This window comes from Salvia splendens, chromosome 4 (assembly GCF_004379255.2).
Source record: "Salvia splendens isolate huo1 chromosome 4, SspV2, whole genome shotgun sequence".
Lineage (NCBI taxonomy): Eukaryota > Viridiplantae > Streptophyta > Magnoliopsida > Lamiales > Lamiaceae > Salvia > Salvia splendens.
Genome location: NC_056035.1, coordinates 6,508,242 through 6,520,134, shown reverse-complemented (window position 1 = coordinate 6,520,134; position 11,893 = coordinate 6,508,242). Strand labels below are relative to the sequence as shown.

General features: G+C 34.6%; 1 protein-coding gene across 1 annotated transcript; it reads right to left on the bottom strand.

The window, feature by feature from the left end:
- Positions 1-7,810: 7,810 nt before the first annotated feature.
- On the bottom strand, positions 7,811-10,003 carry LOC121800567 (protein FAR-RED IMPAIRED RESPONSE 1-like). Its single transcript, XM_042200115.1, has one exon. It carries the CDS (start codon positions 10,001-10,003, stop codon positions 7,811-7,813), a length of 2,193 nt encoding a protein of 730 aa, XP_042056049.1.
- Between the last annotated feature and the right edge of the window lie 1,890 nt (positions 10,004-11,893).

Here is an 11,893-nt window from a genome sequence, read left to right as displayed (position 1 = left end):
TGACACTCACAGCTTGAGCTATGTCCGGCCTTGTCCCAATCATTCCATACATTATACTGCATATAATATTGGCACAGGGAATCAGCCTCATCTCCTGCCTTTCTGCCTCACCTTTTTGCTTCTGCTCCACCATGAGCTTGAAGCGCTGAGCCAATGGTGTGGAAGTTGGCTTGCACTGCTGCATCCTGAACCTCTTAAGCAATCTAGAGATGTGGTCAGTTTGATTTAGCCAGAGTTCTTTCATTGCTCTGTTCCTGATTATATTCATCCCTAGAATCCTCTTGGCACATCCCAAATCCTTCACTTCAAAAACTGACCTCAGATCATCTTTCACCAATTGAATCTCCTGCTTGCATGCTCCAGCAACAAGCATATCATTAGCATATAGGAGTAGGTAGGCCACTGGAACTCCACCCCTTTTCTTGAAAATTTTTCTGCCATCACTATATCTGGCAGTAGGCTTCACATTTTGTCTCCTAACTCTATCTCTAGCCATCTGACATCCTCTCAAGTCATCAGTTATGGCCTCAGTTTCACCAAGATTATCACCAGCCACTTCACTTCCTGTATCAATCACATCTTCCTTTTCAGCAACATTTTCCTCCACCTCAAAATCAGAAGTAGACCTCTGTGTTGATTCAGAACTTTCAGCTTCATCAGATGGTTTCTTGAATGGCATTTCTGACTTAGTAAATACAAGATCCCTACTGATCACAACTTTAGCTTTCCCAGGCTTTATACACAAGAGCCTATACTTCTTCACAACATCTTGGTAACCAAGCAAAACACATCTCAAAGCCCTAGCATCAAGCTTTCCCTGCTTCAAATGTGCAAAAACCTTGCATTCAGACACTCTCAGTCTAGAATAGTCACCATGATCACCATACCACTTGTGATCAAGGGTATCTCCATCCAAGCTTGATGATGGACAATTATTATAGTACTCCTTAACAGCTGTAGCAGCTCTGGGAAATGGGAGTTTCTTTGATTTTCTTAGGATGCACTCTTCACATGGTGTCGGACTCCTTTCATCAACTGCAGATATCACTGAGTTCTTGACCAACTCCTTCACACTCCCATCAGCTGGATGGCCCAGCCTCTGATGCCACAACCTTATGGTTTCTGATGTCGCATTGTTCACTTCCATTCCTACCTCTGCAAACTTCATCACTGTGGCATACAAATAGTAGAGATTTCCTCTCCTTTCTCCCTGCATAACCAATTCCCCATCTTTCCTGATGGTCATCTTCCCCTCAAAGGACTCAAATGAGCATCCCTTGCGTTCAAGCAACCCAAGTGATATGAGGTTCATTTTAACTTCAGGAATCAGCCTCACATCACTCAAGATTTTAATGGAGCCATCAGCCAGCTGCAATCTCACACTCCCAACTCCTTTAACCGAACAAACTTGATTGTTTCCAAGGACCATAGATCCACCACCCGCAGTTTCATGAAAAGACAAACCAATCTATGTTCAGGCATATATGAAAACTACATCCGGAGTCAAGAATCCAAGAGACAGACTCACCTTTCATCATCACATTCAACACCTGAGGGACTTCATTCTCTTGCACATAATCAGAGCTGCTAGTCCCATGTGCCGCTTCCTCCGCTTGTTTTTTCTTCCATGCGTATCAATCCTTTTTCAAATGGCCTGGCTTCTTACACCAATGGCATGATCGTGTTTCCCTCTGCTCCTTGGATCCAATCTTGAATCCATCATTTTCTTTCTTGAAGTTCTTCTTCCCCTTATATTTCTTGATATTCAGGCTCTCTGCCTGTGAATCCTGATTTCTCACAACGCCCTTTTGTAACTCCTTTGCCACAAGATCCGAATGAACCCCAGAGAAGGTAATCTCCTTGTCACGGCCATACAAAATCGCATCCCTCAGCTGGTCATATGAATTAGGCAGTGCATTGAGGGCCAAAATAGCCTTGTCCTCATCACTAACCTTGACATAACATGCCACCAGATCATCTACAGTCTTATTAAAATCCTCCAGCTGCTCCAGAATTGATCTATCACCAGAAAAACCATAGGAATGAATATACCCTTCTCTTCATGTATAATCGATTAGCTAAAGACTTACTACAATAGATCTCATCTAACCTTTCAAGAATCTCAGCAGCTGTCTTCTGTTCCTGAATTTCTCTCAAAACCTTATCACCAAGGTTCAAGATCACCGCACCATAGGCCTTGAGCTGCATCTCAGCCAGCCTCGCCTGTGCCTTCTCATCCAGAACAGGTGCCTTCCCTTTGCTCTCGGGATCGGGCTTCTCCAAGACCGCCGCACATCCATTCTCGATCAAAATTGCTTTAATCTTCATCTTCCATAGGCAGTAATCATTCTTCCCATCGAATTTGTTTGACTCCAAAAGCAACGCCATTTTCATCTCCGACTTCTTCCAACGATTCTCCTCCTTCCCACAGACGGCGCCAATTGTTAGCAATCGAGAATCAATTGAAGTCGAACGAAGATGAATGAGAGCAAAAGAAATCTTATTGAAGTAATCACACGAAGAAGAATACACAGGCTTTTCTTGAGCTAAACTATATCGAGTTGAGAGAGAGAAAACATTAGGGAAAACTCAATTAGATCTAACTAATAAAACCTGCCTTTTAAACAATAGAGGCAAAAGCTATTTTCTCTAATCCAACGGCTGAGATCTAATCATCTCAACTAAAACAAATCTAATGGTTCCTAAAGCTCATCAAGTGGATGAGCTGCTTGTCTTCACTCCACTGATCTGGCTCACTCAAATCATCACACATTTAGCATTCACACCAACAATCTGCATTTCATAAGAGTATGGTTTCACTTTCAGAAATCCCTGGTCATGAGGGTAAGAATAAACTACAAGGCCAAAGACAAAGATGTTTTGGAGGATGGTCAAATAAGCAATTTCCCCCATGGCCTCTAGACTCATGATGAAAAAGCTAAGATAAGATATGGTGGCAATTGGAGTTGGATGATTTTGAACTCTTTGCCTTATCACTACTTCCAGGAAAAGTTTCTTTCTTTTTTTTGACAATCCTTCGACTTTATTTCAAACCTTTGGGTGCATACATACTTATTTGTAGTACACATATCTTATCGACTGTATTCAGGCTTTGTGTAAATCTTAAAGAGAGAAATTAATCTACATTTGATTGTATACTTGTCGCCATGCCATCATCTCTTTTTCTCTTTCTAAACACACAGTAAAAGATTAAGACAAAGCATAACTGTGTAAATAAATTTGTTGCTAACAAATGAAAGTATGACATCGTTCTCTTGAATTGTCAAAAGAATCTAGAGCTTAATCACATCAATGTCGAATCAAATGCAACCCTTTTCCAATCGTCCGTATACGGCTGCTCTATCTCCAACATGATTCTTAATTAAAAAAAAAATCAATATTCCGAAAACATATTCAAAGCTTTTTGATAGAAATTCTGACATTGAATGGTAGGAGGACCCAAATGCCAATTTCGTATTTATGTGATGGCGTGAAATAAAAAATAATACCAAAAATTTAAAAAATATATTTTTGAATTCCCAAAAATATAGTCATTTTATTACCATTTTTTTGAATTTTATTTATTTATTTTTTAAAAAATTAATCTCAAAATCATCTATAAATACACACATTCATCATTTATTTGGACGAAAGTCGGCCACTTATGAATTTAATTATGTAATTTTTATTTTTAGGAGTTTAATTATGTAATTTTTAATTTTTATGATTTTAATAATGTAATTTTTAATTTTTATGATTTTAATTATGTAATTTTTTTTATAATTTGTAATATTATTCCGGGTATTTTTAATGCATTTTACTTTTGTGGAAATGTTTTTATTTAAATTGAATAATAGAATGATGGGACTCTTGTGCTCGTCCTTGCGGAAGAGCACAGCTGTGGGTGTTGTGCTCTTGCCTAAGAGCAAGCAGAAAAAGTGGGGTTGGACCCACAACCGTACTCGTTGGCAAGAACACGGTTGTGGATGCTCTAAAATTTTGAAAACCACATCATAATTTTAAAGGTTTAAATATATTGTTAAAAATTTAAATTTACAACAGCACTCATAGCTAGGTTTCGTGACTGTCGTCTCAGTTCCCACGTTACCATGTAACTATTGACTACAATAGTAGATATTTAACATTTTCTGACATAATTTGTATAAATGTCGCCATTTTCCCAGTTCCACATATAATCAAACAACTTTCAAAATTCAATCATACTATCCCCCTTATTATATCATCGTTAAATGCAAATTATACAACTGATACTTCTTTAAACCTAAAAATCAAATGTCTTTCAAAACTTAAAACTACTAGTAGTATCATTCTATATTTTGTAGTAGTAGGGAGTACTATATACTCCTTCCGTCCCAGTTAAGATGACTTCTTTCGTTTTTCGCATGTTTTTTATAAAAATTATAATAAATGGTTAAAGTGGAGGGAAAATAAATTAAGAGAGAGAATAATATGGAAGAGACTATCTTCTATATTAATCTCTCAGCTACTTTACTTTTTCTCAACTTTAACTATTTATTAGTATGATTTTTACGAAACAAGTGTTCAAGACGAAACGAGTCATCTTTAATGGGACAGAGGGAGTAGTTTTTTTTGTTTTGCACATCTACTCATTTTATATGATTATCATTTATCATGCTCCATGTAACAACTTTTTGAAATGATAACCATTTTTGTTTATATATTTTATTTTTTACTACGATTTTATGCATTTTATACTACTTTTAATTATCTCTCTCGTATTAGAAATGAGCTATCGGTTGTTGTGAAATAGGTGGGTGCGCCTTAGTTCTTAACAATATCACTTAATTATTTAATAAATGATAAAGTGCTAATGATATCGAAGAAACAAGATAATGGATCATGGTACTTTTGTAATAAAAATAACATATACGATATAATATATAATGATTTATTAAAATATGGTAGTTATAAGTGATCCAAATAAAGCTCGAAATCAGAAGTGAATTTGTCATATAAGTTTTATTCATCTGCTATATTTTATTTCTACTACAAAATAATCTACCTAATAACAAATTAATTAATATAAATAAAATCCAATTTAAAAGGAATTATGTACATTTAACATCTTTCCTATTTTATTGTCCACATATTTGCCATATTATGAAATTATTGGTATGCGAAAGTGTAAAATTTGAATGTTTGTACAAATTGCCAAATTATATTTATAAATATTTTATACTCGTACAGGTTGGGAATGTGCAATTCCTTAGTAATTACCTCCTGTAAAATAACAATATCAAGTGACTATCAGAACACAAAACAAACAAAAACAAAATAGTACACTACACATAAGTATGATTTATTGTAGAAAATGAGGTTTTTCATTTCATTATTTGTATTTGTGGTTTGAGCATTCTTATTTCTATCCTACTACTCTCTATATCCTCGAATAAGAGTTCTTTTTTTTCATTTTTGTCCTCCCGTAAATAAAAGCCTCTGTTCATAATTACTATAAATGGTAAAGAGACTTCATATTCTACTAACTCATTTCACTCAAATATCATTTAAAACTAATATGTATAAGTGATACACATATTCCACTAACTTTCTTCAACCTACTTTTTTCTTAACAGTTTTTATAATTCATACCGAATATGAATGAGACTCCTATTCACGGACAGAGGGAGTACTACTTATTATGTATACTTGCTTTCGAGATATTTTTTTCAACGATGTTATACTTCATATGCCCATAAAAATGCACACTTTCCATTTTCATCTGTCCTAAAAAAATATGGGCATTTACATTTATGAAAAGTTATCACACTTTATTATTCATATACATTAATTTATTGACAATTTATACTACCATTACAACACTAATAATAATGAGTGTCTCATTATCCACTAAAACTATTTAACGACCCTTCTACTCACCTTTCTTATTTTTAAATTTTGTCTTAATTCATGTATTATATCATATGTCTATATTTTTATGGGACAGATTGAGTAATAGTTGCACTTTGTCATTGTGTTGTTGTCACATTCATGGAGTACTAATTTGTCATGTAATAAATTGTATTGATCCTTTAAACATTTCTTATATAAATGATTGATCTATCTATCCTATCAAAATGTCACAAGTAACAAAAATGCGAATTAATAATCAAGAAGGCCAACATTGTATCATTGTATGAGTATTATTTATAATAAAATAATTAGCCAAAAGAAAAAAGAGGAATAGCAGAAGCGTAAATAACGGTAATATAAGGTCTGTAGTGGCGACAAGTTTGTTCAAATCGGACAATTATGAGTCTTCCGACAAGGATATTTTTGGATTCACAATTTCCATTTTCCTCATCCACGACGTCCAGCCGACGGGCCCACATCGACGCCGACGTACCAATTAGCGCACAACACGTCTTCAAAAAAATGGTATCCAACTGTCTAGTCAGAAGATGGGCACGTGATGAGCACGTGGTTCGAAATTGGAGCGTGGGGCCGACTTTATCCGAAAGGCCGTATTTATCGGACAGGCTATGGCTAGAGAGGGGGATGGCGTGTGGGCTGCTCTTTCACCACCCCCCTTATTTTGACCGATAAAACTGTGTGACCAAAATTTGGACAACCAAAATTCTGGTTTAATATAAAAAAACCGGTTTATTTATAATGTCCGATTCAATAGTAATTGCATTTACTTTGTTGCCCTTATAACAAAACTTTCCAAATTGGCGCCTGTTTTTCTTCGTTTTCCCTCTCTCTCTCATTTCATCTTTCCATGATTATTGATGTTAATGTCAACTGTCCAACACAATCATCCATATCTATATCTCTATTTCATGCGTTATTTTTTCAATTTTTCCTTCACTTCCATTTTCTTCTCCCCATAAATTGCAACAACCACGTCCACAATTTTCCTACTTTATCAGCAAAAATCCATATTTATTCGCTCTCCCCTCTCTCTCATTTCTTCTCCCACACCAATGGCAACAATTCATATATATTTATATACTCTAAGATTTAGTTTATTTAAGCAAAATAACTAAAAGTGTTAAAATTTATAGTAATAAAACCAAAAATATTTTTAAAAAAAGTGGTATTCTATTATAATAAAGATAAATATATATAAACTGTAAATACATAACAACCCTAAATTTTAATACTCTGTATGCCTAAATCAGTTTTGTTCACGTTGATTTTGTTATTGGTTATAATATAATTTGATTACTAAATTATCCTTAAATACAAAATACCTAAATACTTCAATGTATCAAATCTGCAATTTCAAATATGCAAATTTATTTGAATCAACATATACGGTAGATGAAAAATTTTAAATTTACATGAAAATTTGTTTTCATCACATTTCCAACAAAATTCAATGAAAAAAGGATGAATTTGTTCATTCCCATTAAACAGCCAAACTTAGGATATTCTTCATATTGAATGGCAACAATGATTAACGAACATAAAATTATGGTATATTGTAAGCAAATACTAATTCCCTTAGTTTTGAGTCAGTTCATAATGCAGAAAAAATCAATCATATGTAAAAAACATCAAGCACTTCAAAGGAACATAATAAAACTTTAGATACATTCTTCCAAAGATAACAAGACCAAATTACTTAAATTCTGATATCAATAACATATGAAAAAACAAATGTTTCACAAGATGGATTTCCAAGACAAAATAAATTGTTTCTGTCAAACTAAACAAAGCATATCAGAACAATCTCAAAGTAACTATTTCAAATTCCATACCACCAACTAAACTCGTGGCAATATAATGCATATGCCACATAGTTATAACACAAAATATAGGAATATCAACTTACAGAAGGACCACGAACTCCACTTCGACCTCGACCACGACCACGGCCACGACCTTTCCTATTTTCAGCTGGATCTTTAAATCGAGCAGTCCTTGGCCTTCCTTTGCGAGTGACAACAACCGGATCTAAAATGGGAATATTACCTGCATCAATTTCTATTGCTTCAGATGTATTTTGGCTTCGAAGAGAAATTGTGCCGGCAGGTTTCCATCTCTTAAGATCTCTTTGAATTTCTTTGAACTTATCTTTGACAAAACTGATTTTCTCCTCCGAATCGATTGCCAAATTGCTGCATTTTATAAACTCTTGTTCCATCTCTTGAAATTGTTTATACTCCTTGGACATGTGTGGATATGCACCCGCAAAAGAAATGCTAAAATGTGGCCTATATACATCCTTCCGCCATCGCCGTAAAATATATCTTTCGCTGACATGATCAATTTTTTTGAATACCAAAACCTTCAATATATGACAGCAGAAAATACCTTTGTTCTCGAATTTCTTGCAATTGCAATCAAAATAGCCCCCAACAGGCCGATGCTCAACCATGAAATGTAGCTCGTTGGGAGAGGGATACTTGCTCGATGTACGTGTCTCAGTAATATCATATCTATCCATTGAGCTACTATCTGACTCCAACAAAATGAGATTGCAATTCCAAATCTTTTTCACTTGTTTCTGAAGAAGCTCCATGATATTATTAGTGTATACCTTAGCAAATTGTGATTCCCACTTAAACTCTGACACACAAGTGATAGGCCTGCACTTCGTCGAATATTCAGCTTGAAGCTCTTTTCGAATCTTATCGACGATACAAATCTCATATTGCTCAACAAAGATTTTCAAAGTACTCCTCGAATTGATGTAATTATCGAAGAATGCATGCATTGACTCACTTCTTTGAGTCGACATCATGCCAGCCCAAAAGATGTGCTTTGAGTATACTGGCACCCAACTTTGCCTTATTTCATATAAGTTTTTTATCCAACTATTTTCATGTAAGTTATACTTAACTTGAAAATCGAGCCAATTATTTTCAAATTCCGGAATACTAAAACTGCCATGTATCACTCGATTGAAATCTAAACAAGCCATTTCAAAATTAGCGATACCTCTGAATTTCTTGGAGCTCTTCGAAACAATATGCCACAAACAGAAGCGGTGGATACTGTCAGGCAATACTTCTCTCAATGCGATCGTAATGCTTTCATCTTGATCACTCAAAATTGCCGTCGGTTGAACACCTCCCATTGCGTCCAGCCAATTACTAAAGAACCATTTGAATGATTCTGCACGCTCGTCGCTCAATAGACAACATCCTAATAGAATGGAGTGGTGGTGATGATTAACCCCCACAACAGTTCCAAAAGGCATATTGTATTGATTGACGAGATAAGTCGTGTCAAAGCTCACGACGTCGTGGAAATCCTGGTATGCAGCCCTACTCCGCGGATGAATCCACATGACATGGCGAAGTCTAGAATCATCACCAATATCGATCAGATAAAAGAAGTCTCTATCATTTTGCTGCAGCCTCTTAAACATCTTTTGAATGGCATTAGCATCTCCATCTCCTAGTCTTAGCCTCCGCATTTTGTCAACATGATTTCTGCAATCTCTCGTCGAAGCTCCTAAATTAGATGGCCCGCCGGCAAGAACTTCCATCGTTCTTACACTCTTACATAACCTTGATCCTGCACGGTCATATGCCTCTAAAAGGACCTTCAAATGAGTTGTCAGGTGCCTATGTGCCGGCATAAATTCAGAAAGTTGTGGCTCTAGATCGTGGTTATGCTCATTGCAAAATGTTGAAATCTTCCAATTGCCGTTGTCCTGTTTTATCGCATTCAAACGAGTAGGACAATTGATTTTCTTAGTGTATTTCTTTGCATTTGGCTTTCGGGCCCTTCCGCATGAGAGCAAAAGATACTTATCACTACGTGCAGTTCTTGTTATAATACTAAATCCCTTTACCTTCGCAAAAGCTTGATATGTTGCAAAGATCCGTTCTCTACTTTCAAACTCTAAACCAGATTGAGGCCCATTTTTCATCAACTCTTCACATGCATGCTTATCAGCTCCAAATAAATCTTCTTCATCCTCCATATTCTCATCTCCATCTTCTTCAATTTGGTTTGAAAGTTCATAGGAATCTCCATCGTCTTCATTCATAACTTCATGCTCCATGCTATTTTCGCTTTCGGCGGAAGATCCAAAAGTTCATGCATCATATCCCTTCTAACAGCATCTATAATTTAAAAAAAAAAGTTTTTGCATTAGCAACAAAGAGGACAATACCAGAATAATCTTGTGTCTCATTTCATATAAAACTTCTAACACATAAACTCATTATTCAATCCCGTGTCTTATTTCATACATAAAAGTTTAGACTAATGACAACGACAACCATAAACTTACCACCAGTTGAAAGTGGAGTCTCCGGGTTCGCATGATAATCTTGAGTCGAAGTTGTTGGGGATGCCATTCCTCACCTCACTGTCCAGAGACAAACTTCTTGTGAAGAAATTTAGCAGATTCCAGAAAAAAAAATAAGAATGGGTGTGTTATGGAGTTTTAACTTTCTGTAATAGTGAAAGAAAGAAAAGGCGGGAAGGAAGTAGAAGGCGGAGCAGATTTTATTTGCCCGCTTTTCAATGAACATTGTTTATTGATTATATTTGAATAATTTTATTACATGGAGTAGTTTTTATTTTTTAATTGTTTATATTGGTCTAGGAGTATATTAGAAAAATCATCGTTTCTTCGATTATTGAATACTTGAATTATGATTAAATTCTGTGCTAATTCATGCTCATATTAAATTATATTGTTGTAGGAGTATATTATTAAAAAATCGTTGTGTTTATTTCATATGTATTTCATTAATGAATCTCAATTATGTGGAATTACACATTAATTATTCTCCAACGTATTTCTCGAATATAGTCCCTTATGTATAGATTTTAGATCTATGGAGAGGTATTTTCGAAAATATATTGTGGTTCTTCTAGTGCTACTGTAAATCAAGAAAAAAAAAAGTTGATTCATATTTGGACGAGATTGAAATTAATACAAAATTTTACAAATAGTTTTAATCATGTGATATATTCTAAGTCGTTTTTTAAATATGGATATCCGTATGAATCTACTATCGCTCGCATTGAAAGATAATATCCCTTAAATTATAATGTATTTTTATAATATTAATTATTTAAGGGAAATTGGTATCTAAAACCATGAATTTTGCCTAAAATTTGGTATTTCCCATGAACTTTGAAATTGGTATATAATATCATGAACTTTGCATTTTGTTTGGTATTTCCCAAACTCACTCAAATAAGATATTTTCATCAAAATCTTATTTAACATAGGCAACCGTGATATATTTTATAATATTTTAAATAACTTTTTAAGTTCATAACATAGTTCATAGGAAATACCAAGTTTTAGGCAAAGTTCATGGTTTTAGAGACCAATTTCCCATTATTTAAATATTTTATTCATTCATTTATTTACTATGTTCGACCCCTTGAAATATAATTTTTGGATCCGTCACGGGCTGCATCCATGTTATATGAATGCATTTCAAATTGTAATATACTTGACGTCTAATATCACAAAAAATAGATAGATCAGAGTGAACTATTCCATTTGTGATAAGAAGTGAACTAGATCAAACCTCGTCATTCTTCAAATTGTCGCAAACTAAATAGATCAATGAGTGAATTATTGTCATCTACTACCTCCGTCACGCAATAAGAGTCATATTTTGCTATTTCGGTTTGTCCCACAATAAGAGTCACATTTCACTTTTACCATAAATGGTACTTATTAAAAGTCGTGCTCACACCAAATGTGATGTTACTCTTGTTGTGGGACGGATGTAGTAGTAACTATTTGATTTGTAATAAAAACAAATTAATGGCATTATCGTGATTGTAATCTCATATTGCAAAATAGATACTAGATCATTTTTTCGATATTTTTTCCCCAGCCCTAGTCGTGATTGTGATCTCATAATGCAAAATAGATACTAGATCAATTGGTGATTTGATAAAATAATTTTTAATTGCCTTA

Coding starts and splice junctions, on each gene's coding strand:
- LOC121800567 (XM_042200115.1), bottom strand. CDS start 10,003: ATGGAGCATGAAGTTATGAATGAAGACGATGGAGATTCCTATGAACTT.